Source organism: Staurois parvus, unplaced genomic scaffold (genome assembly GCF_062004578.1).
Source record: "Staurois parvus isolate SC_StPar_1 unplaced genomic scaffold, SC_StPar_1.0 ptg001252l, whole genome shotgun sequence".
NCBI classification, from domain to species: Eukaryota; Metazoa; Chordata; class Amphibia; order Anura; family Ranidae; genus Staurois; species Staurois parvus.
In genome coordinates, this window is record NW_028319048.1 from 2,866,208 (window position 1) to 2,894,054 (window position 27,847).

The 27,847-nt window shown below is 42.5% G+C and overlaps 2 protein-coding genes across 2 annotated transcripts in view; both read left to right on the forward strand.

Annotated features, from left to right (window-relative positions):
* The window catches only part of LOC149437882 (interferon-induced very large GTPase 1-like), a 35,045-nt gene extending 18,208 nt beyond the window's left edge, over nt 1-16,837 (forward strand). The window contains exon 4 of the mRNA XM_089660534.1: nt 10,537-16,837. Within this exon, the coding sequence (XP_089516660.1) occupies nt 10,537-15,194 (4,658 nt within the window). The 3' untranslated portion in view covers nt 15,195-16,837. The remainder of the gene's footprint in view (nt 1-10,536) is intronic.
* Nucleotides 16,838-25,281: 8,444 nt separating this feature from the next.
* The window catches only part of LOC149437883 (uncharacterized), a 46,029-nt gene continuing 43,463 nt past the window's right edge, over nt 25,282-27,847 (forward strand). The window contains exon 1 of the mRNA XM_089660557.1: nt 25,282-25,365. The gene's annotated coding sequence lies outside the window, so the exon portion shown is untranslated. The remainder of the gene's footprint in view (nt 25,366-27,847) is intronic.

The window sequence follows — 27,847 nt, forward strand, 5'->3', positions numbered from 1 at the left end:
ATCGTGCTCTCCTCAGAAGTCGCATCCGCCACATATCTCCAACGGTCATCTCAACATCCACAAACGTGGACTTTTCTCCTCACCTGCTCAATCTCCACAGGACGCTATGGACTGAGTCCCGTCTGCCACCCTTCGCTCTCAAGCCTGCATTCAACGCAGCGTACCCCCGCCATTTTTGTGGTTGACACCCGTCGTGTCTGCTCCTCTTTCTCCACATCTGACGGCGGACGTCACAAACTTGTATCCTTGTATTGGCCTCCAGGGCTCATGCTGTTATACCACTACCCTGAATCTTTTTTCCTTAGTAGCTAAGGGTCCGCTGTGCCTTAAACCCCACTTACAAGTCTAACTGATTGAACTTGCCTAGTTATGGTTTTGCCTGTATTTTCTTTTTTTTTTTATATATATATATATGAGGTTCATGGGTCAGGCGTCACGGAAGATTTTGTTCCTGTAACTCTATCGTCCCTTTTTCCTGGACATCCGTGGCCACTTGCCTCTGGAACCTCCTGACCCTTTTAGTGTCTTAATTTTAATGTCTTCACCTTGTTGTTTCTGTTCCCTCCAGGATCGCACCATTACATTTATGTTTACATGCTGTCCTCCCCGCGGTCTGCGTACCTGTGCACTCGCCACTAGCCCCCTTGGTGTCGCGGGGTTTTTTTTGGCACCACCTGGGCTATACCAGCTCCCCAGACCACCTGACATTAGGGTGCTCCTGGGGACCACTTCTGGGCCTCCTACCTCCCTGTATGTTACCTCCCCTCAACCTGTTCCCCTTCTGCCCCCCCTCTGCGACTCTGCGTCTTCGCCTATTACCTGCTCACATTCAGCGGTCTTACACCTTGATTTCCTAATTTTCTCTCTTTTGGTACCACACTACGATCTGATTCAATACTTGTTCCTCCCATGGGTTCCCTAAACATTCTCACCCTGAATGAACAGGGTCTTAATATACCACAGAAGCGCAGCAAAGCATTCCGCTCCTTTGCCTCGCATAAAGCCCATATAGTCTGCCTCCAGGAAACACACTTCACTCCCACCTCCACTCCCAAATGTTTTGGCCCTCGCTACCCACAGGTCTATGTGGCCTCTGCAGCTATCAAGTGTAGAGGGGTCCTTATAGCTTTTCACCGAACAACGCCTTTCAAATTGCACACTGAGATTAAAGACCCTGAAGGTCGCTATCTTATACTTATCGGACAACTTCTGGATTTTGAGGTCACCATTGCCACATACTATGCCCCAGACCAGGGTCCCTTACCAATTCTTTCCCATCTGTTCTCAGTTATTGATTTCCATAAACGGGGTACGCTACTAATCTGCGGGGATTCAAATTGCACGATATACCCCTTCTTAGATAAATCCCCTCAACCCCCCCTTTCACCCACATCTAAACAAACATTCCAATCCACCCTACAGCAATATTCTTTGATAGATACATGGGAGGGAACTCAATCCGGTCACACGCCAATATACTTTCTATTCCCACCCACATAAGACATTTTCAAGAATCGACCATATCTTTGACTGCTAGTTCTTCCCCTCGAGTGCTGAACTCTGATATCCTCCCAATTCCTTGGTCGGACCATTGTGCTGTGTTTACATCCATTACCTCTTTGGCCCCTTCCCCCCCAGATCCCGCTTGGATCATCAATGAGAGCCTTTTAACTAACCTGTCGCACTGCGCAGAAATAGAAACGGTGCTTAAGGAGTACCTACCTTTTAACCATAATTCGGAAACCTCCCCTCTCCTTCTTTGGGAAGCCCACAAACCTGTGCTTCGCAGATTTTTGCATCAGTAAAACTTCCTTCCTAAACAGGGAGAAGAGACAAAAACGCCTTCTTCTCGAACAAACTTACGACCAATCACACCGAGCCTTTCAAGTCACCCCTTCCGCTGCCAATCGCGAAACCCTGGAATAATCCAGGCTAGCCCTCAATCTCCTCCTCACGGATCAAGCTGAACTTTCCCTCTGCAGATCTCGGCACAAATTTTATACAAAAGCCAACAAACCTGGCACCTTCCTAGCACTCTCCATCCGTAGGCTAGACCAGATCATTAAACCCATTCGCCTACGTACTTCGTCTGACCACCTCACAAGTAACCCAGAACAGATCCTACAAACCTTCCACAAACATCTTTCACGTCTTTATTCCACTTCCACACGCTTTGACTCTTCCCAGGCTGATACCCTTTTTGCCTCTCTCCTGTTCCCGAAGCTTTCAGGAAACCATCTAAGTACTCTAGAACGACCTATCACTACAGATGAAACATTAAATGCTATTAAACTTCTAAAACCACGTAAGAGTCCAGGCCCTGATGGCTTTTCTGCTACATACTACAAAAAATTTGCCCACCTTCTCACACCAGTTCTTACAAGTGCGTTCAACGCCATACTGTCAGGCCATACCTTCAACACTGATACACTGCAGGCTAACATCTCGATGATCCCTAAACCGAATTCAGACGACACGCAGTGGTCCAATTTCAGGCCAATATCCCTTCTTAACATTGATATCAAACTAGTAGCCAAAATCCTATCGACGCGCCTTAACGCATGTATTGGATCCCTAATCCATAACAACCAGGTAGGCTTTATACCGACTCGACAGGCTGGGGATAACGTCCGGCGGGCAACCCTTCTGGCTCACATAGCTAAATCCTGCAAAATTCCTGCCTGTTTCCTGTCTCTGGACATACGCAAGGCCTTTGACACAGTCTCATGGCCGTACCTGCAGTACATTCTGCGCCGTTGGGGCTTTGGTCCTCACTTATTAACCTGGATATTCTCTCTCTACCATGAACCTTCGGCCAGAATCAAATACTTAGGTCATCGGTCAGCCCGATTTCCAATTTTACGAGGCACTAGGCAGGGTTGCCCCCTATCCCCTCTGCTTTTTGCCTTGGCTATGGAGCCGTTGGCCCTTCTGATTAGGACCAATCGGGATGTTCGTGGTCTTGAGATTGGAGGCACTTGTCATAAACTATGTTTATTTGCAGATGACGTCCTACTTTTTCTCACCTCTCCTTTGACCTCAACTCTACTCTCCTCCGGTTACTCGATAGGTTCGGCTCTCTTTCAGGTCTCCATATAAATCCCCAGAAGTCGCTGGCACTTGTCATAAACTATGTTTATTTGCAGATGACGTCCTACTTTTTCTCACCTCTCCTTTGACCTCAACTCTACTCTCCTCCGGTTACTCGATAGGTTCGGCTCTCTTTCAGGTCTCCATATAAATCCCCAGAAGTCGCTGGCGCTTAATATTTCACTCCCCCCTAGCGAACTAACCCAATTGAAGCAGATTCTCCCGTTCTTGTGGTCACAAGGCTCCATTCCCTTTTTGGATATAAAACTTTCCCCAAACATTCAAGACCTTTATACTGCCAACTACATCCCAATCTTAGCTCAACTTACAACACTCATGTCCAAATGGTCCTCCCTTCCACTTGCTTGGCTAGGCAGAATAGCAGTCGTGAAAATGTCCATCCTTCCCAAAATTCTATACCTCTTCAGAGTCCTCCCAATTCCGATACCTGCTCATTATCTGTGTACTTTGCAAAGCCGCATTTTTTCCTATGTATGGGGCAAGGTCCTCCCACGCGTCTCCCGCTCCACCCTCTATCTCCCTAAGCTCAACAGCGGGCTAGGTCTCCCAGATATCAGTAAATATTACCAGGGGGTGCATATAGCCCAGTTGCCAAAATACCATGCCACCTACGAAACCCCGCAGTGGGTTATCCTAGAGTCGATAGAGTGCGACCCCCTATCTACAGCTAACCTACTCTGGTTGAGACCTATAGATCGCCGTCCGGTCACCAACCCTGCCACTTCCCAATTTTTGCATCTCTGGGATAAACTAAAATCTCTTTACCTCCTCCAGTCACCACATAATCCCCTCCTCTCCTATCTCCGCAACCCAGCCTTTCCCCCAGCTTGGCCCTCACCACACGCCTTTAGCCACTGGTTTTCAGCTGGTCTTGACCGAACTCATCACTTCATGCTTAGGAACAAATTTAGATCCTTTGCTTTGATATGTGAAACTCATGAACTTCCACCTTCTGAAATATTCCGCTACCTGCAATTGAAGCATTTCTACGCCCCGTACACCGCAGTAGCTAACCCAACACCCGCCATGTCCCTCTTTGAACGAGCTTGCCATAACGATCCTCATAGACGTGACCTCATATCATACCTGTACTCACTCTTCATGACCCCACCTGCAGCACAACCACCTTCCTACACACAGAAATGGGAAACTGACACAGGACGGCAGATTGACCCCTTGGACTGGGACCGCATTTGGTCTGCTACCATGGAGTCATCACAAAATATCATGGCATTGGAGACCCACTACAAGGTCCTGACCCGCTGGTACTTAGTCCCAGCAAGAATAGCTAAGTATACCCCCAACTATCCTGCGGCATGCTTCAGAGGCTGTGTAGACCTGGGCACTTTCCTCCATATTTGGTGGGAATGTCCAACTGTTCGAGCTTTCTGGACGGAAGTTTTTAAAATACTTTCTCTACTAAGTGCGGAAACCCTCCACCCTAGCCCATTAATAGCGCTGCTTAACCTACGACCACCTGATATCACAAAAATACAATTCAAACTTATCCAGCAGGTCACCACAGCTGCCAAACAAGTAATCGCCAAATCATGGAAATCTCCCTCGCTAAATGTCACAGTGGTTCAAAATAAGGTAACTCAGGCTATGATTCACGCTAAAGTAGAAGCCACAATCCTAGATACCATCCCTAAATTTAGGATGATTTGGGACCCCTGGGTAGAACACTTTCTTCCGTCTAACTTTGATGATTCTCTCATTTCAGGATATCTTCACCTAAGCCTAGCTGAGGATAGTAAAGGATGTGAGGCTTCTAGCTTCTCCTGCTCTCTCCCTCTTGCTGTCTGTCTTTTGGCCTTCCCTCTGTCCAGGGGCAGACCCCCCAACACAGGGGTCACCTCCAGGTGACAAGGCCCTGGACTCACAGACTTCCAGGCTTTTGAGTATTTATTGGTTGTTCCCACCCCTCCTGAGCCTTGCCTCCTTGGGGTTTGGTGGGAACTCTATAAATATTCAGGAAACAGGGGAGAGCCTCATCCTTTGAAGGACTGCATAGTGAAAACACAAATGAACCCCTTCTCTTCTGCCTACAGGGAAGCCAAACTAAATTTGCCTACACTTGGTAACACTGAGGGTGCTACACTTGCATGTCGCTGTAATAAATAATCTCAAACGAGCGCTGGGTAAAACAGGTAGAGCTGCTGGCATAAAAGGTAAAACCTCTAAAACCTTCTCATAAAATCATAACATATATATGCAGCACTGAATAAAATGATGAATAAATACATAAATTAACTGCTTAATAATATCCTATGCAATAAATAGTGTAAAAGAGCGCTTCAAGGCGCTAACAACGGTAATGTGAATAACGTCCAGGTGTGACGTAATAAAGTGCATATAGTGGGATAAAATCAAATAATTTCAAGTTCAATAACAATATAACCGAGCTCCTGATTTTCCCCCCAGCCCGTGCCCCCCTCCCCCCCACCCTCTCCATCATGACCAACAACGCCACCATCAGTTCCACCCCACAAGCCAAAGTCCTAGGTGTCACTCTAGACTCAAACCTGTCCTTCCAACCTCATGTCCAATCGTTGGCAAACTCATGCAGGCTCCACCTCTGCAACATCTCCAAAATACAATCATTCCTAACCCCAGACACTACTAAACTACTCGTTCACTCCCTTATTATCTCACGTCTGGACTACTGCAACTCCCTCCTCACCGGCCTACCTCGTTGCAGACTATCCCCACTTCAGTCTATCCTGAACTCAGCGGCCAGACTCATCCACCTTACCAACCGCTCCGCATCTGCCACCCCCCTCTGTCATTCCCTCCATTGGCCTCCATTCAGTGCCCTCCACCCCCCTCTGTCATTCCCTCCACTGGCTCCCAATTGCCCAACGCATTCAATTCAAACTACTAACACTGACATACAAAGCCATTCATAATGCTGCCCCAAACTACTTCACCGACCTGATACCCAAATACCACCCAACCCGTAATCTTCACTCCTCACAAGACCTTCTACTTTCTAGCTCCCTGATCTCCACCTCCCACGCCCGACTGCAGGACTTCTCCAGGACTTCCCCCATCCTCTGGAACTCACTACCCCAATCCATCAGACTGTCACCTATCCTCCTCACCTTTAGGCGCATCCTGAAAACCCATCTCTTCAGGGAAGCCTACCTCGCCCTCACCTAACGATCTCCACTCCTCCTACCACTCCATCCCCCACAGCCACTTCCTCCTGTACCGCTATCCCCTCCCTCCTAGATTGTAAGCTCGAAAGAGCAGGGTCCTCGAACCCCTCGTGTATTGTATTGTTACTGTCTTGTCTCATGTTCTGTCCCCCACTATAATGTACAGCGCTGAGCAAACCTTTTAGCGCTATATACTGTAAATACTGTATAATAATAATAATAATATAAAGGTGAAACTCTGACTCCAGTGGCTGTAAATGAGTGTAGATTGCACTAACCAGAAAGCTCAATCTAATGCGCATTTGAGTATATCAAAACCAACTCCTGGTCATCTGGATCTGGGAAATGGAACACTGGGGGTCATCTGACCAACATCAGCAAGACAGGTAACACACCGCATACATCTCCAGGCTCCAGGAACACATCCAGCAGGGGGAACCATTCGTGAAGGTAGATGCAGAGTAACAAGGATTCACCTTAGGGGGGCGCTGTACACTGCGCATATGTCCCGGAAGTCGCAGACTTTCTCCATCACCATGGAGCCTGGAGATGTATGCAGCCTGTTACCTGTCTTGCTGATGTTTGCCAGATGACCCCCAGTGTTCCATTCCACTAGAAGCAATATGCCACATTTGATAATATAAGATCCTCCTGTGCGTATATATGGATCCTCTCTAACCCTAAGCTGCTGGCACTTATAACCTAAAACCAAGGTGTATGTAACTTGAAAAAAATACAATATAATGCAGCGCTATAAATACTATATAAAAATAAGTATACAATAAATATATCTAATAAAGTGATAAGATCCTTCATGGATCTATGGGTGTAAAATAAAGTGACAAAGTGACATCCATACAAACAATCATTTAAAACGTGAAATATAAATATATTCCCAACCCCCCTTAATCCACACTTGAGGGGTCTCTTATTCACAAATCAATAGTGCAAAACTGTGTGTGCATCCCTTTATAGGGATAAAATCCTAAAACAAAAGTGATAAGTGTAACACACTTAACCACATAAATGGTCCACATAAACAGTAAGATAAAAATCCTAGACACACCAAAATAATGCTTATGTACAAAAATATATATCGTCCAAATCTGAAAATATCAAATCGTGCTCCAACGTCAAAATCATGCAGGTGATAATGTGTAATATTGGTCACATCACAGGTGCAAATCCTCAAGTGGTCAAAATGCCCCCTCACCTCCTTACAGTGACCACATGGGCCAGCTTGCTTCTAGGATCACACCACGATCCTCACGGGTATTACTCGTCACAGGTCAATCACCTCACTCGGTATCATCAATGGTGGCACTTACTCCCCTCCTTTAAGACCTCCTCCAGCCACTGGCATCAGCAACACTGCTCACCCTCCACACAGGATCAAAGTAATAAAACAGAAAGATCCTCCATAGTGTGATAACGTTTTAATGAAGACAGTAAACTTGAATAAAAATGCCTATTCACATGTATGTAGTACAATATTCGCCTGTCACCTCATGCTATGGGTGTACTGCATGGGTATAAGGGTGCACCAAGATGGCGCCCACGCCGGAAATGAGCGCTATGTCACGCTAGTCACGTGACTTCTTCAGGATCCTTATTAAAACGTTATCAATAGAGTGAAGATCTCCACATATTCACTCTTCCAAATTTTGTCCCTGACTTCAGGTTTCAAGTGAGCCCCCAGAGGGCCCTCCAAGCACTCATCAACCTTGCATTTCACCAAGTCAGCAAGGCGCACTGAATCAGTCATCTTCTCGGCATCTCCCTGGTGTCTCTGGCCTCTCCATTGCAGCGGAATCAGAAGCAGATGCCGGTCCTGAAGCTGGACCTGCGCCCTCCCCAGCACCCGATGTGACTGTAGTATGCACGACACCAACCCCTACCACCCCACCAGGGGAAAATAGTACCATCCGACTTACCTCTCCACTCTTTGGTGGCATCCAAGCCAAGATGAGCAATGCACAGACCCCACCACCTGCCTGAAATTTCTGCACAAGATCCCTCAGGGATGTTAATAAGCCCTGCAGGCTGCAATCCAACCCTGAGGCGGCGGGACTAAGGTGACTGAGGGGCTAAAACCACAAGCAAACTGGCATTCGTCGCACACACCGCCGACAAGGCTCCCCCCCAACACCCAACAAATCATGTAAAGCACACTGCAAGGAAGAAGAAGAAATAATAGAAGAGTACTCACCAATCTGCCCAGGACCAGGCCAACCAGCCGCTCCTCCAGGATCCACCACTGCCGGAGGCCCAGTGCATCCTAATCTGCGGAGCCAGACAGTTCACCTTCCAATCTGTCTTCTGCAGGCCTCACCACTGCTGAAGGCACTCCAGCTGAGCTGGGAGCCAAGGACCCATGTCACTGTACCTGGTCACTCCTCCAGGAGTGCCCCTCCCGAGCACCGGACCCACCTGCCAACGTTCTAGCCCTCCTGTGGGTGCCTCCAGTGGCCTGGGTGTACACCACGCTGTCTCCATATGATAGCTTTCTGCCCACTGACCTGGGAAGACATCCATCCTGCGATGAGCGGGGCTTGCCAGCCACAGCTGGAGACAGGCTGGCAGCCGCCACAGACTCCCTCCCTCGCTGGGCCACCTCCCCACCAGGCACATCAGCAGGGGTCCCCAGTGACATCGGTTACCAAATATAGTCATATCCAAATTTGATCAATGACATCAAATATGTTTACATTTTGTTTACATTCCACTGAGGATGTATGAGCTGTAACTTGCAGCAAGCAATTGTTAAGATTGGATGTGTTGGCAGTTCTGTGTGTTTTTTCTTTTGGCGGGTCGGCACACATTTTTCATTGTACTTGAGGAAATCTGCATTGCTGGATGACATCATTGTCATTTTTTGTAAAAGGACTTGTCGAGTGTTTCAGTGTGTTTATTTACTTTTCTTTTTTTTTCTTTACCCTTTACTTTTTCATGTGGTGGGTGGTATGTGGGAGCCCCCTTGTTTTTAAAGGAGGCTTCAAGATTCCAATAAAGGGCAAGAGGATCTTGTCCTCATCAACATAAAGAAAAGGGGAGTCCCCCCTGGCAAGGTACCATCCACATGTCGAGCCTCAGTGTTGGTGGTTGGTGTGAAGAAGAATGCCCTAGCAATTGTGTCTGATAGATGAAGAATTCCTTATTGTGGTGGGAAAAGAATGCCTCACCATTCTTATCTGTGGAAGGAAGAATGCCCTGGCATTGGTGTCCATGAGTGAAAAAATGCCCTGATGTCTGAGTCTATGGGAGTCAGTATTAGTGTGAGGAAAATTGGCTCATAATTCCTGTTTTTGGGAGATGGTCAATGGGATGAAGAAAGTCCTGGCATAGGTGTGTGCGTGGAAGTAAAAATGCAATAGCGATTGTGTTCATGGTGTCTATGAGAGGAGTCTGCACAGGATGAAGAAATCTCAGAGTCAGTGTCTGTGGAAGAAAGAATGCTCTAGTGTTGGTATCCATTGGAGGAAGACGCCCATGGCATTGGCATCACTGTGAGGAAGAATAAACCATCAGCTTTGGTCTGTGTGAAAAGAATGCTCTGATGCTAGTTTCAATAGAAAATATGAACATGCATTGGCAATTTTATGGGAGGGTTGATGATCAATGAGTTGAAGAATACCCTTGCATTTGTGTCTGAGGAAGGCTCATGCCCCATCATTTGTAATCAGTGGGATGAAGAATTCCTTAGTGTTTCTGTCCATGGGAGGAAGACCTTGCTACTGACTGTATCTGTTGGAGGAAGAATGCCTTGGTGTCATGGTATAAATAATGCCCTTCTGTTGGTATCCATAAAGGGAGGAAGAATCAGTCACTGGGATTAAATACCTATGCATTTGTTTCAGAATGCAGCCTTCATGTATTGCTGCGGCTCATACTGACTGATGATCTCGGTGTCAGAACTATGTAGACACTGTCAGGCAGAAGATCACTCTGCAAGTCAGCGCTGGCACAGATCTTCTCATTCAAGTACCCACCACTGAAAACAATCCAGGTCTGCTGGACCAGTGATTTTAATCAAATCATGGGAGGGACACTATGGTAGGATATGAGATTGTTGGGGATCTGTATAATATTGTATAGTTTATTATTGCATCAGGTTTAAGATTTAGTATTTCCATTAGCGGATCATTCTTTTTTTTAAATTACATTTGAGAAGCACCAATCTACAACTCATAATATTGTAATAATTGTAAATGTTCTTTAAATTGTATTATTGATGATAATTGCATCTATTTATAACTATTTCTAGAGAAAGAAATTATTTTCATGGAACTGCTGGAGGCGATGAAGATTGACACCAAACAAACCATACAACTGACTCTACAGAAAGTTCTTGAAATTGGTCCAGAAAGTTTAATGATAGACGAGCCTTCTAATGATAATGCATTATGGTATTTTGTAAGAAAGCTGATGTCACTAAATGAGGAAGCCAGAAACATAAATAAGCTTTTTATAAAATCAGAAGAGAGTGAGAATAATGATGACAGCCTAATGTTTCTTATTGAAAATGACTTATTCAGTTACATCCACCCTCTTGATGTGGTTTCTGCTGCCTTTAATTGCTCGGACCATTTCCTTCAGCAAGAAATGATGTCAAAAATGTTGATGTGTCAGTTTGCTGTCCCTCTGCTGCTGCCTGATGCTCATGGCCCAGAATGCACCTTCATGCTTTGGGCAATGAGAGGCATAGTAAAAAAATGGAGACCTCAATCATTAAAAGACAACAAAGGATTTATAGAGGACAGCTTGGTCAATGTTCCCATGCCAACTATCTCATTTGTAAGACTGGGGAATTGTAGGCTATCAAAGTCAAAAATCTTAAATCAGCTTCTGGGCACAACACAACAACAACATCAACATTTTATCCACAGGGATATGGAAGGTGGAAATGCTACAAGGAAAATATCAGATGGGTTGGTGGAAATTTCCTGGTATTTTCCAGGTGGTAAAGGAAAATTTCCAGAGCCTGTGGCTTTTACAAATCTTCAAGGAAAACTTGAGTCTAATGTGAAGCAGTTTAACTTTCTGACAGAAATTTCATCACTTGTTGTGATTCTTACAGAAGGCATCACAAAAGACCAGTATGAGCTGTTAATGAAGTATAACAGCCATGATACAAAATATCTCTTCATTATTGTCCCAGAGGACAACAGAATGGTGGAGGACACACATGAAAGATTACAGCTCTTGGCATCTGTGCTAAACTTAAGCCAAGACAGTATTTTATTGATTCCAAGAAATACAAATGAGACAACAGCTGGTTTGAAGCTTTGTTCATCACTTCTGTCAATAGTTCAAAATAACATCAAAACTCTCAGTCTAGAAAAAATGGCCAAACAAGCCTCCAGACATGGAATCCGAATAGATGAGGAGCTTGAGGAATGTCAGAAAGCAAAACTGAAAGCAAAAGAGATAACAGATGAAATAGAAGATGTTGTTAAATACAAGAAAGATACAATGAATCTACAAGCAGGGCCACTGATACAAATGGCCAAATTAGAAAAGGAGATGTGCCAAATGAAAGGACAAGGGAATAGTAATGGGGAGAAATACAAATCTAACCTCAGAAAAAAGTGTGAGTTAATAAGAGAAGAACAATGGAAATGCGATATTCCGAGTGGAATATCCAAATTTGTAAAGGCAATCACATCAGCAAATAGATCTGAAAAGTTCTATTTTTTACAGTGGTTAAAATTTCATCTTGATGCTGAGGCAAGAAAATGCCTTTACCCTTTACAAGCTCAATATAAGGAAAAATGTAATTTATCTGGCAAGCAGAAAGAGCTAACCGAGTTGGATCAGAGGATATCTGACAGTTCTCTGGGTATTGAGCACTTTCTGAGAGAAGTGGGTCAGTTCTATGAAGCCTGGCATTTCATGGGAAAAAGAGGAAAGTCAACAGACATAAACTTTGAATGTCTTCCTGAAGTAGCAGCAGATCTCCTGTTGGATGGGTTTCCTCTGGAGCTGATAGATGGAGATGCCTCCAGAATTCCCTTACAGTGGATAAAAGATGTACTGAGTGAGTTGGACAAGAAAGCCAAAGGACAAAACAAACTGAGGGTAATAACAGTTCTTGGAGTGCAGAGTACAGGGAAATCCACCCTTCTGAACACCATGTTTGGATTGCAGTTCCCAGTGGCCAGCGGAAGATGTACAAGAGGAGCCTTCATGACTCTTCTGAGAGTGGAGGAAAATTTCCAGGATATTCTGAGGTGTCAGTTCATTTTGGTGATTGACACGGAAGGATTGAAAGCTCCAGAGTTGGATTCTCTTGATGGAAGCTATGAACACGATAATGAATTGGCGACAATAGTGATTGGATTGAGTGACATCACCTTAATTAACATGGCCATGGAAAATACAACAGAAATGAAAGATATTTTACAGATTGTCATCCATGCTTTTCTTCGGATGAAAGAAATTGGCAAAAAACCCAACTGCCAATTTGTACATCAGAATGTGAGCGACGTATCAGCTCCACTAATGAACGTGAGGGGTAGGAAGAAGTTGATGGACCAGTTAGATGAAATGACCAGAACTGTGGCAACTATGGAGAATAAGATTCAGTTTAATTTTTTTTCAGATATCATGGAGTATGACCTAGAACATGACAATTGTTATATTGCTGGTCTGTGGCATGGAGTCCCACCAATGGCTTCGGTCAGCAGTGCGTACAGTGAAAACGTCAATGAACTAAAGCAAAAACTGCTCATGTTCATGAAAGATCAGCATAATAAGACACAAAACATTAATGAATTCGTTTCATGGGTATCCGCATTATGGAGTGCAGTTAAACATGAAAATTTCATATTTAGTTTCAGAAACAGTGTGATAGCAAATGCCTACAACCAGTTATCTAAAAGATATTCTGAACGCGAATGGAGATTCAGTAAGCTAATGCATGAATGGTTCACTAAATCTGAGACAATGATCAAGAATCAGTCTGCTGAAACACTGGAAGCCAAAGCCAATGAGTGTCAGAAAGAAGTAGAAATTATTCTCACAAGAGAGGAGAAAAAGATTTTAGCTTGGCTGGATGAGTATTTTACTAAAGAGACTGATAGCGCCCAGCTAATAAAATACAAAACAGACTTCGAGATCAGTGCTCAAAACTTGAGAAAAAATCTTGAAAACTCTTCAATCAACAAACTTAATGAAGCTATTCAGATTCAAAAAGAGCAAATAAAGATACAACATTTATATAGTCAGTACATCGAAAGAATTGAACAGAAGGTCTGCAACTTTATAGAAGAGTGTAGAAAGAAAAAACACGAGCCGAGTGATGCTCAATTGGAGAAGGAACTTGAAAGAATCTGGAAGGATGAAACCAAAGATCTAGAGGTAAGTCGTCGGCCAGAGCGTGACATTGAGGGAGAGATGTTACTAGTGCTCACCAAGGACATGAAAGAGAGAGGTTCTGCTGTAAATGAAGAATTACAGAAGACAAAACAATTTCCCAAACCCAAGGGAAAACAGAATCTATCATTTTATGAACAAACACGCACACTTTTTAGTCAGTTTAATCAAGTATATAGGAAATTGAGAGGGAAATTCCAATATGAAGATTTTTTCCAGAGTGTGTTGCGTAAATGTATTAAGTATTCAAGAAAACAAACACAAAAAGATGTTGACTATGACGACACATACTGCAGAGAAATATTGAAGATAATTGATGAAAACTGTAAACTTGAAGATGTAAAGAATAATTTTTCATCTGACCGTGAATTCGACTTGAAGTTGACCATTTTGGGACACTTTCTTGTTGATTTTCAGACGATGCATTTGAATTTTTTAAAAAAGAATGACCCTCTTACTAGACTTAATTCACTGAAACCTCTATATTATGATGCATTCAAAAATGTTTTTCAAAAGAAAAATGAAAGTAAGAGCCTTGCTGATCGGATCTGCAAGAATTGTTTTAAGCCATCGCTAATTGATCATATTTACAGAAAACTTGGAATTGAAATGGTAGATGACATCGCAAACAGCAAAGGTTCTGAGAAATATACCTCTCGAATGTTCTTCCAGTTCACTGTTCTAGAGAGCCTCCTGGAGGAAAACAATTTCAAAAACTATGTGGAATACTCAAGTGACTATAAAAACTTTGTCAAATCCTGGATAACTAACTATATTGTAAAGGAATACAAAAATATCAGTACTTTAGAAGACAGAATTCTGTCTGATATTGTGGAACGGATCAGATCTAGTCTCAAAAATCCCCCAACTCTAAACCTTCAAGATGTTTCAGACTTTTTGTCCTATCTGTGTGAGGAATTGCACAGTGATCTGGTATTACAACAACAGACAATCAAAGCAATTATTTTTGAAAATTCAGCAACTCTTAAAGACTTTATTGATTATATGACAATCAGCCTGACCGAAACAGAAGAAGAGATCCGAGCAGAACTAAAATCTCTGAATACAAATGATGTTCTTTCCAGACTTGAAGTGAAGCCTCCGGATGAACTGTTCAAGAAGGTGTTTGGGTGTGGGAAGCAATGTCCTTTCTGCAAAGTCCCCTGTGAGGCTGGAGGGACGGACCATAAGGAGCACTTTGCCTCTGTACATCGCCCACAAGGACTAGGACGATACAGATGGGTAACAACAGAAGTTCTTTGTCATGATATTTGTTCCACTCTAGTTGTTGGCAATGCAAGCTTTAAGAATGAGCTCACCAATGGGGATTATTATCCTTACAAGGATTATAGAGATTTCTACCCAGACTGGAAAATTCAACCTGATGAGAGTATTGAAGCTTCTGACTACTGGAAATTTGTTCTCAAAGAGTACAATGAGCAGTTTGCAGCAGAGTATAATTCCCAACCAGCCAATTATCCTGAAGAATGGAACAGTCTGACTAAAGAGATGGCAAAGGAAAGTCTCCAGAAAACCTTCAATATGTGACAAGACACAATGCAATGTATGTCTATCATCTAATGTTAGTGCAATGCCTCTGCTCATCAATAAAGACAGGATGACATTAATTTGACTACTTGCATGACTGACAATCCAGTACAAGCTCATCAAACTTCAGTTTTTTGTGTTTTGCTCATTCCTCTTTCTCCTGCATTTGTTGTTTTAAGAATTTGAAGTTCATTTATACATTGTACGGCCAAAAGTTTGTGGACTACTGATAATTACACCTAGCTTGTTGAACATTCTATTACAAAACCAAGCACATTAGGAAGTTACCCCCTTCCTGTACTACCAGAAGACGCTCCACAAGATTTGGAGGGTGTCTGTGCCCATTTGTGAAATCAGGTACTGATATTGGATGAGAAGACCTGGCTCACCATCACTGTTCCAATTCATCTCAAGGTGTCCAGTAGGGTTGAGGTCTGGGTTCTGTGCGGGACAATCTATTATTTCTACACCAAACTGTTCAAATCACATCTTTTATGGAGCTGGCTTTGTTCACAGTTGTGCTGGAACTGAAAAGGACATTCCCATGACTGTTGCCATGTGTCTGGAAGTGCAAGGAAGGCTAGAACCCCCATCATAAAAAAGAACATGTGTGAGGTCAGGTACTGATGATGGAAGAAAATATCTGCTCACAACTAATGTTCAAAATCATTCCAATTGTGTTCAGTAGGATTAAAGTCAGGGTTCTGTGCAGGCCACGCCAGTTCCTCCTCACCAAATTGGTCAAACCATGTCTTTATGGAGATGCTCTGTAGGGTTAAGGCCAGGGCTCTTTGCAGGCCATGCCAGTTCCTCCTCACCAAATTGGTCAAGCCGTGCCTTTATGGAGATGCTCAGTAGGGTTGATGTTAGGGCCCTTTGAACATCACCAAAATTCCTCCACACCAAACTGGTCAAGCCAAGTTTATATGGAGCTGGATTTGTACACAGGGGGTACAGTCATGTAGGAATAAAAAAAGGTCAAGAGCACAATTGTATAAAATGTATTTGCAGGATATAGTATTAACAGAAACCTTCAACAGAACACCTGAGCCCTCTTTGTTTTACTTTGGTAGGGTCGAGGGGAGCACAAACCTTTTGCTGTACATTGTGGCCTCTATTGGAACACTTCCTTTCATAATTTTGCAATAGATAAATTGAACAATCTAATGAAAAGTTAAATTTCTAGAACATGTTTTATGATTTGTATGATATTCTTTAGAGCACCGTACTATGCTGTTCAGTTTATGTGACACTGCCAAAAACTAAAGCAACTTTTTATATAACGATTAACAGTTACGAAGACTTTGATTCTGATTTTAACATGAATGGTTTATGTAAGTGCTAATATTACATCTCAAATGATCACACCTGTGCAACTGCTGACATTCATTTTTGTGCTTGCCTTACTTGTTCAATCAAAATATAACATGAGATTACAATGGGATATGTGTGCATTAGCAGATAATTAATCCACTTGGCATTTCTTGTTTCTGTGCTTTTACATAGTATATGTCATAGAAGGCATTTTTCAATTACAATAATCTTTAGCTGAGTATTTACAGCTGAGTATGTGTTATAAAAAACTGATCTAATTATACAAATGTATCTATCCACTATGCATGGAAAATAAACACTTGCCAATACATGTGTGTATCACTTTTTGTTCTCAGCACCTTTGTAACCTGCTAAATTATTATTATTATACAGTATTTATATAGCGCCAAAAGGTTTGCTCAGCGCTGTACATTATAGTGGGGGACAGAACATGAGACAAGACAGTAACAATACAATACAGTACACGAGGGGTTCGAGGGCCCTGCACTTTCGAGCTTACAATCTAGGAGGGAGGTGATAGTGGTACAGAAGGAAGTGGCTGTGGGGGATGGAGTGGTAGGAGGACTGGAGGAGATCGGCAGTTAGGTGAGGGTGGGGTAGGCTTCCCTGAAGAGATGGGTTTTCAGGGTGCGCCTAAAGGTGAGGAGGGTAGGTGACAGTCTGATGGATTGGGGTAGTGAGTTCCAGAGGATGGGGGAAGTCCTGGAGAAGTCATGCAGTCGGGCATGGGGGGAGGAGACCAGGGAGCTAGAAAGTAGGAGGTCTTGTGAGGAGCGAAGATTACGGGTTGGGTGGTATTTGGGTATCAGGTCGGTGAGGTAGTTTGGGGCAGCGTTATGAATGGCTTTGTATGTCAGTGTTAGTAGTTTGAATTTTATGCGTTGGACAATCGGGAGCCAGTGGAGGGAATGACAGAGGGGGGTGGCGGACACTGAGTGGAGGCCAGTGGAGGGAATGACAGAGGGGGATGGCGGACACTGAGTGGAGGCCAGTGGAGGGAATGACAGAGGGGGGTGGCAGAAGCGGAGCGGTTGGTAAGGTGGATGAGTCTGGCCGCTGAGTTCAGGATAGACTGAAGCGGGGATAGCCTGCGATGAGGTAGGCCGGTGACAAGGGAGTTGCAGTAGTCCAGACGTGAGATAATAAGGGAGTGAACGAGTTGTTTAGTAGTGTCTGACTATTTGACCTTTGCGCTCCATTTACCGATTTATATAATCTTGGTCCTTCTTTTTACACAATTGAAAACTTTTTGGTGGAGGGAAGCAAGTTTTTTTTTTCCAGCAGGTACTTGTTCCCACGTCTTCATTCACCTAGGCTAGGATGGTGGTGTTCACCCTCTCCTTCTGCCAGCAGCCTCCTGAGATCACATTATATCACATATCCCAGGCGGCTTCTGGAGAGTCTCATCCAGTTGGTGCATCTCATACATGCGCAGTCAGGGGCTGGTAGTGGCTGATCAGATAGTTACAGCCAGCTCCTGAATCCAGAATGGCAACACAAGAACAAAGACAGCAGTGAAGACTTTTGGGCAGATTTACTACAACTGGAGAGTGCAACATCTGGTGCTGCGGTGCATAGTAACCAATCAGCTTCTAACTTCAGCTTGTTCAATTAAGCTTTGGCAATAAAACCTGGAATCTGATAGTTTTCTGTGCAAAGCTGCGCCAGATTTTGCACTCTCCGGTTTAAGTAAATAACCACCTTTGAACTGAAGAAAGCTCGTGCTTGATTTTTTGGGCTGGAAAATTGTTTTTTAAAAGTCAGCATTAAAATTCATCTTTATAGTGGACCTAGCATTAAAATAATCATGGTTATTGCAGCATGCCGACTAACGTGTCTACATAACCCTTCCAGGTATTTATTAACTTTCACAGAAATCACAGTACCCACCCCTGATCATGGCTTCATCTGCTTTTCTCACCAGAAGGAGAACACCAACATTCCCTAGGCATCATTCAGGGTCACCTTCTGGATTCAGATGGGTAAATTGGTAAATTCTGGTGCCTGTGCAGTTCTTGGTCTACCACCTTCATAACCTATTAAAGTGGACATTAAATTAGAATGCATGCTAAGTCTGTCAGTGTAACACTTCCAGGAGTTTTATGTTTTATTTATCTATGTTGTTACAAACATGCAGTGTCACAGAAGGGGGTTGTCACACTCGTGCATACAAGAGCCAGGCACAGGCTCTCACTGTATTAAGAAGTCTTCATGTATCCCCTCATTCCCCCTCCCTCAGGAATGCGACCCGCGTGTGATATATATATATATATATATTGTTTACATCTTCTTTCTGTAAATATTTTTACTGCACTCTTTCGACCTTTTGGTAATAAATTTTACTTTCTACAAGTGTTGAACTGTTTCTATAGCTTCTGAATGTAACTTACGAATCCCTGCCGCTGAAGAGTGCTACTATGAGTATTTAACCCTCTGTGTAACCGGTTTGAAGAGATAGCGGGATACTGACGGTTAACCAATCATCCAAGTGTATTGCTGAGTTTCCTCTCTTTCTCTGTATAAAAAGGAGGTGGTGGCAGTGTGAAGGGTTAATTGCGTAATTAACCTGACCCAGTAACAATTGCATTCAGGCTGCCGGTACGTCGATTGTGGTCCAATTAGCTGGAAAATCGGTGTGCAGGGTGCAGCTGGGTGTGGCATTGTTACGCACGTGACATCGCGGTTTTAGATTGGCTAGTCCTTTGGTCACGAGTTTGGTGAGAAGGGCTGGGGTCTGATGCCGCGCCCGTCACAGGGGTCTTCTTCTAAAGTGCTGCATATATGCACACTGGCATTTGGGCTCAAAGTATGCTCTCATCACGGAGAACAAGCCATTACTAACAGCTCCTGATCTTGTATGAACATCTGGGTGCAAGGAGACTCTGCTACCGATCACATGATCACTGTGATAGTCTGTGATTGGATGTCACAGTGACCAATCAAAAAACATCTGTTGGTTATTAGAGAAGGCATAATTCATTCAAAATGCTCTTGGTAGAATGTTTTGTACCAACATCCCTTACTGAACACAGAGAAACTACCAAAGGCCTAACCACAGAACTCAGGTTTTTTAAGGTACCAATCATATCATATAAATATGTCTACTGCAATTAAAATTGCATAATAACTATATTGTATTCCTAAAAATTATAAAAAACGTACAGAATCATTAAAATAGCAGTTAGTGCCAGTCATAGTTTCAACAAAGATTGGATACCACACACCTTTCCCAGAGTAACCCCTATAGAGAGCTGATAGTTTACATTATTATTTTTGCTTTGTCATGTTAAAGAGGTAAGTATCTTAACCTGGTATAGATGAATCAGAGTGACTTGCGAGCCACAGGTGTGATAATTACTAGAGGATCGCAAACATGAAACACATAACTACAACTGTGTTGGAAATATCTACAAATATATGTTGCTCTCCTAAATACTTCTCAATAAATAATAATTAAATTATTACCATTAAATTAATTCAAATTATGATACAAATAACTAATAAAAGTGTATAAATACCAAAAAAATATTTAAATAGATAGTTTCAACTAATCAATCTCCTCCAAATAAATATCAAAATAATTCCACATAAAATACTCCTCTAAAAAAATATTTTACCAAGTGCTCATAAATCATCTATTAGTGACATGATGTACTTACTAATACCCTCAATTTCATTTATATTCATAATACCCTCATTTAATATAATAAAAATAATAAACCAACTAATAACCCTCAACTAAAACGCATTTAAATGATCCCCCATAAATAAAGATAACCAAATGCTCATAATTAGTAGTGATTAGTATGAATCCAAATATCATCCAAATAATAGTCCCATTGAATAAACAATTGTTTATATATAGTGACTTGGTGCTTGTTGTTCTTCAATTTGTGACTTTTGTGAATCCTTCAAATAGTGAAGATGTGCGCTCACCTCCTCCGATGCCTGCAATCAGGCTATACACGCTTTCCGTTCACTTTCCCTGGAACCTGCTGGACAAATACTTTTGCTGGTAAAATTGGGAGATCCTTCCTTTAGGAGTGAAGGATGTATCCTCTGGTGGCTGATTATCCCCTCAGGGATTACACACTCCTTTTGTTATCTCAGACCTCCTAATTATCCTCTCCTTGTGTTACTCCGCATGCAGGAAGAAATAGAGGACATAGTGCTTTACCTTTTAAAACTTTTTATTCCCACCATCCAAGTATTAAACTCACATTAGACAGGTTTAAATAACGCATTATCCCATTGAAAATCCTCTGCTGGCCTCTGAGTCATACACCTACCTTCTATCGTGTTGTGCGGCTCCTCTCCGAGTGATGACGTAGCCCCTCCCCTACGCGTTACGCCTCCAATCACGTGGCTTCATCAGGGGGTTGTGATAGCAAACCACGTGATTGGAGGCATAACGCGTAGGGGAGGGGCTACGTCATCACTCGGAGAGGCGGCAGGTGTATGACTCAGAGGCCAGCAGAGGATTTCCAATGGGATATTGTGTTATTTAAACCTGTCTAATGTGAGTTTAATACTTGGATGGTGGGAATAAAAAGTTTTAAAAGGTAAAGCACTATGTCCTCTATTTCTTCCTGCATGCGGAGTAACACAAGGAGAGGAAATTAGGAGGTCTGAGATAACATAAGGAGTGTGTAATCCCTGAGGGGATAATCAGCCACCAGAGGATACATCCATTACTCCTAAAGGAAGGATCTCCCTATTTTACCAGCAAAAGTATTTGTCCAGCAGGTTCCAGGGAAAGTGAACGGAAAGCGTGTATAGCCTAATTGCAGGCATCAAAGGAGGTGAGCGCACATCTTCACTATTTGAAGGATTCACAAAAGTCACAAATTGAAGAACAACAAGCACCAAGTCACTATATACAAACAATTGTTTATTCAATGGGACTATTATTTTGATGATATTTGGATTCATACTAATCACTACTAATTATTTATGAGCATTTGGTTATCTTTATATATAGGGGATCATTTAAATGCGTTTTAGTTGAGGGTTATTAGTTGGTTTACTATTTTTATTATATTAAATGAGGGTATTATGAATATAAATGAAATTGAGAGTATTAGTAAGTACATCATGTCACTAATAGATGATTTATGAGCACTTGGTAAAATATTTTTTTTAGAGGAGTATTTCATGTGGAATTATTTTGATATTTATTTGGAGGAGATTGATTCGTTGAAACTATCTATTTAAATATTTTTTTGGTATTTATACACTTTTATTAGTTATTTGTATCATAATTTGAATTAATTTAATGGTAATAATTTAATTATTATTTATTGAGAAGTATTTAGGAGCGCAACATATATTTGTAAGTATCTTAACCTGTCTCCACCAGCCGTATGCATATATGCAGCCTCAGGACGGGGTGGGGTTTAATGCCATGTGGCTGCATATATGCATCCATGGGGAACAGCTTATCTTTGCTGAGCACATGCTCACTTGCCACTCCCAGCACAGTAACTAAGATGTCACGGGCAGCTTCCGATGTATACTTGCGATTAGGAGCTTACGATTATGTGACCATTGCGACAGCCAATTACCGCAGTCATTGTGAATAGATGCCCACCTCCTCCTACTACCCTCATTTAGGTTCTCGTATAGTGCAGTGGGCGATGGTGGTAAGGGGTTAGTTGAATAGCAAAAGTTAACAATGTAGAAAATTAGCTTACAGCAAGATGGCATCTCAAGCGACAATTACGGTCCTATCATCGTGTTACCTTAGAGCAGGGATCTCTAAAGTTTCTAATCAAAGGACCAGTTTACTGTCCTTCAGATTTTATAGGGGCTGCACTGTGGCCAGTGGGAGTAGAAAATCTCCCAGCATCAGTGGGAGTAAGCAATGCCCCATCATTGGTTTAAGTGGAAGTAATTGTGCCCCTTTGTTGGTATCAGTGGGAATAATAGTGCCCCATTGTGGAGGTCAGTGAGAGGAATAGCACCGAATCATTGTGGTCTGTGGCAGGAATAGTGGCCCAGCACTGGTGTTAGTGGGAGTAATGGTGCCCCATCATTGGTGTCAGTTGTAGATGGAATAGTGCCCCAAGAGCCAGACAGAGGCAAACAAAGGGCCACATCGGTCCCTAGGGCCACAGTTTGGAGACCACTGCCATAGAGGATGAGAAAGACCAGGGGAGAGTGAGGGTGGGAGCCTTCATGAAGCATGCAGACTCCTTGTTAGGCCATGTGTGCCAATAAAGATGTCTGTCCAGCATATACCTTTGTTACTGAAATAACTAAAATTAAATGGGAAGCAGCTTGCATCAGATATCCTCATATAAGATATATATACATTGTATAAAAATGCATCACTATTTTTTAAATCAGTGGTCTCCAAACTGTGGCCCGGGGTCCAGATGTGGCCCCTCGCTTGCTTTTATCTGGCCCTTGGGTTATAATTACCCCCACTCTCTGGGTGGTATATGGTGGTGCATATTCCTGCCATTGACACTGACAGTGGGGTACTAGTCCTCCCACTGACACAAACAATGGGACACTATTATTCATTGATACCAATGATAAGGCACTATTTCTCCAACTGACATCAATGATGGGGCATTATTCCTCCCATTTAATGTTCTCCACGGTTTCTCCAAACCCTTTCACGTCTGTCACATGTGCTCAGGGTGAACCTGCTCTCATCTGTGAAAAGCACAGGGCGCCAGTGGTGGACCTGCCAATTCTGGGGTTCAATGGCAAATGCCAATCCAGCTCTATGGTGCCGGGCAGTGAGCACAGGGCCCATTAGAGGACGTCGGGCCCTCAGGCCACCCTCATGAAGTCTGTTTCTGATTGTTTGCTCAGAGACATTTACACCAGTGGCCTGCTGGAGGTCATTTTGTAGGGCTTTGGCAGTACTCACCTTGTTCTTCCTTACACAAAGAAGCAGATACCGCTGATGGGTTAAGGACCTTCTACGGCCCTGTCCAGCTCTCCGAGAGTAACTGCCTGTCTCCCAGAATCTCCTCCATGCTCTTGAGACTGTTTTGGGAGACACAACAAACCTTCTGGCAATGGTACGTATTGATGTGCCGTCCTGGAGGAGTTGGACTGCCTGTGCAACCTCTGTAGGGTCCAGGTATGGCCTCATGCTACCAGTAGTGACACTGACCCTAGACTAATGCAAAACTAGTGAAAAACAGTCAGAAAAGATGAGTAGGGAAAAAAATGTCAGTGGCCTCAACCTGTAAATCCTTTCCTGTTTGGGGGGCCGTCTCATTGTTGCCCATCTAGTGCACCTGTTGTTAATTTCATTAACACCAAAGCAGCTGAAACTCATGTGACTTACCTGACCAGATCAATATCCCAGGAGTTTCACTGACTTGATGCTAGACTTGGATTACAAAGTCTTCCTTTAATTTTTTTGAGCCGTGTAAATAAAGCAGAAAAATGGATCACACCCATGTGGGATTGGCTATTGTAAGGGAAAATGGAGCAGTCATTTTAGGTATAATAAAATACATTGTTAATATGAAATACATTGGTAATCAAGCAGATGGCCTGACATCCTGTATTTCCGCTGTTCTGTATGAGAAAACCAGTTCCACACCTGTTGACCTCCCTTTCATTTGCAAGATTGTTGTCACAGCCTTTGGAAACCTGTCAAACTCGATGGACATTGGAAGTAACATTAACATGTGGACAAATAATTGCATCTCCAGGAGTTTTCTCCAAAAACACAGAAGGCTTTTGACAGAAAGATCAGATAGCTAGGTGCCACCCACTGTAGAGCGTATAAATTGTATTAGAAGGCCTTAGTTGGGTAGAGCATTGCTTTTGAATCCAACACCATGTATTGTTCTGCTCTCCCTGCATGGAGGTCTAGCTACATGCTTGTATAATAAACATCTACTTTTCAGTCTGGCTTCAGAAGTCAAAATGTTACTGAAACCCATGAGTTTTGGGTTTCTCCGTCAGCTATCTATGCTTTCTAAATAAAAGGCAACAACAGAAGCTGATTAGAGGGACTCTAAGAGGACTTAACACCAAGAAAGATCTCTGCAGAAGAAGTTTTTCACCCGATCTTCTGCAATTGCTGTAGAGTAAGCCTGGGTCCTAGCATTGCCTATGGAGATTGAGAACCTACTCTAACCTGAGTTAAGTAACCTTTTCATCGTATTACTATTGTATACAGAACATGGATTCACTAGGAGGTAGGTAGCATTTGTGCTTGTTATAGGTATACAGTATCGGTCAGTCTTGTGTTGTATTCCTAGAATTGTTTCTATGTACAGCACTTTCATTTAGTAAAAGCACATAATACACTACGGAGGTCTAAACTTCCTTGCTTATAACGCAAAGTAACCTTTATAAAACAGCAAGAAAAATACGCCTCATCACTGAAAATAATCTTTGACAGCCGGTTATCATCATTTCCATTAGCACCATGTTGGATCTCACTGCCCTCTGCTGGTAGGAGGTGTGCACAGAGATTATGCAGCAGAAAAAAGACATTTTTGAGTTACTGTATCTGCAGTCACCATATTTGTCAATCTACTCCAATAACGTTTGATTTTATTACTACTCAAAGAGTATTTTTGTGCTCACCTACATATTTACTTCTGATAAAGTTTATCAGTATGGATTCTTAGGTGTAGGACAAAATCTGTTGCATTCTGACTACAAAGAAACGCCCTCTGCCTGTATTTTATCTGGTAGCACGCACAGTACACATTGTGTAACTATCACAGTTATATTCTATTGCCTCGTTCAAAGAAAGCACGTGACTCAATGTAAACCGCTAGATTAGTTTCATTTTCTGGAAAGGAGTGAGGATCCAACCCGTCTCTGGGCACCTTCAGGAGCGTCACAGCAGGTAATGGGCATTTTTCATTTGGTGGGATCAAAATACAGATACTATGGGGGGAAGGAATGTTTTCTAAGATCACCCTATAGACTTTTAGATTAGACTTTTAGATTAGACTTTTAGATAGAGTAACTATGAACAGCACTAGAGAAGAAAACCACATCCTGGTTTATACGCCTCATATGAACATCGACTTTCCTGACTGACAAACCAGCAATTATTTTTTAACATCAGGCCAAGTTTTCAGGCAAATAAAAAAAGCTAGAATATTAATCTCGTTTTCATTAAAACAAACAAGGGCACAAATGGCAGTTCCCCAATGGAAGAATTACCCCCAACTCTTGTTCTGGTGACAACTGTAAAAGTTTGGATATCCCATTATTTTCTGTTTTGGTGACAATGGTCCCCAAGACAATTAGGGGAAAGAAAAGAAAGAAAGGAAAGAAAAGAAAAGGAAGAAAGAAATGAAAATAAAGAAAATAAAGATGTTTTGGGGGCTTCGCTGACATCACCAGGTCTTCTTATGGGATCTTGGGAAGTTAAGAATACCAAATCTTCTTAAAAAAACTTGAACAATTTATTCCCTTGCTCAGGAGACAGTAATCTTCCCTGGCTATTCAACTATATCTTTCCAAAGTCACTGTGATCTGACAGCAATCATTTAGAAAAACATTTTACTATTGGCTGGATTATGTATATTCTCAAGGACACAAAAACCTAAATGTTGGGTGACTAAAATATTGACTTCTGACCTTAAATAAACAATTCAGCAGTTGATTTAGTATCTGCTCCCCCTCCTTCCACCTCTGTCCTTATAATTTTCCTCCATATCTACTCCCCATCTCACTGTCTCAGTTCCCCTCCCCCTTTTTGTATCTCTTACTTTCCCCCTTGACCAGGATATATATTTAAAAAATGTATCTGATTGTCCATTCTGAGCATTAAACAGACACTTCTTTATTTGGAAAGCAGTTGCAGGTTATCTATGTTGTTATGTATGTAAGTTTATATAATCAACGTATCATATCTGGACATTGTTAGTATACCTAAATGTCAGTTGCAAATTGCCTTTTTTATGCAATGTGAAGGTAATACAGAAAAATAAAAATTTATAAAAAAAAGCACTTTAGACAAGTGATGGTCAATGTACAAGGAGTCGGGTCAACAGCTGTGGCCTTGGACATCATCAGAAGGCTGACTATATGTTCAGTATATACAGAATAATGCTGCAAAGGGCTGTCAGAGGACTCCCAAATTTTAGAGTTAGGACCACAGGTATACTCAGGGTGCCGTGATGTGGCTCTGTGGCTTACGTATGTATTTGCAAATGTGTGCTAATAAAATCCCTGTTTTTAAACGCATGTTCTTAGACGGGTTTATTTGTTTTTTGATAGTTGGCTGACTGGCTGGCAGTTTGAACTGGCTTTCTTATCCCCCTCTTTTGATAAGTTATACCTATCCATGTTCCTTGCTGACATTAGCCGTTATTAGACTGGGAAAGGCTGGCAAGTTGAACAGGGTAGCCTGTTTTGTACTTCATTGCAATGCCCGACCGTGTTCACTGCTTAATAAGCCAGTCATAGACTTGGGCTGGTGACCATTTCTTTTGTTTTTTTAAAGGGCTGTCAGAACCTACAGGCGATGGACAGGGAATACATACAATTGAAACACCCTAAAGGGCCTACAAAACCCTTTTTTCATTTGTTTATTTAATATATTCCAGAGTCCTCATGGGCTCAAAATTATATAGACCAAAACCAAAAAATATCAAACCACTGGTGAGTAAGAGCTGCTGATACGATTTCCCATGAAGCAAATCTATTGAGTTATAAATATGGGCTCAGTACAGTGTTTAAAGGCCTCCATTTCAGAATGAGGAGCCATGCATTTTGCTGGATTTTTAATGCAGTCAAGCATTTTTTAAAACAATCAGTACATGAAAAGCAACAAAGCAACAGCAAGTGAGAGTATATGCTTGGTGTATCATTGACCATAAAGGCCATTGGTAAAGGTTGTTCTAGTTGGGGGCTAAGAATATGCATGGATCATACATACTGGGGGAGGGAGGTGGTACAACTGGGGGAATCAATGGTGGAGAAGGATCTGGGAGTTCTGGCAGATTACGAGCTTAATAATGGCAGCAATGCCAAGCAGCGGGTTCTAAAGCGAGGAAAATCCTCTCTTGTATTAGGAGAGGTATAGACTCCAGAGAGAGAGATATCATCCCCCCCCCCCCCAGGAACAAATCATTACTAACACCACATCTGGAATATGCAGTTCAGTTTGGGGAACCAATTCACAAAAAGAACATTGGGGAACTGGAGAAAGTACAGAGAAGGGCAACCAAACTGATACAAGGCATGGAGGAGATCAGCTATGAGGAAAGATTACAGGAACTGAATTTATTCTCTACTGAGAAGAGGAGATTAAGGGGGGGGGATATGATCTCCATGTATAATACATAAGGGGGGGGGATATGATCTCCATGTAT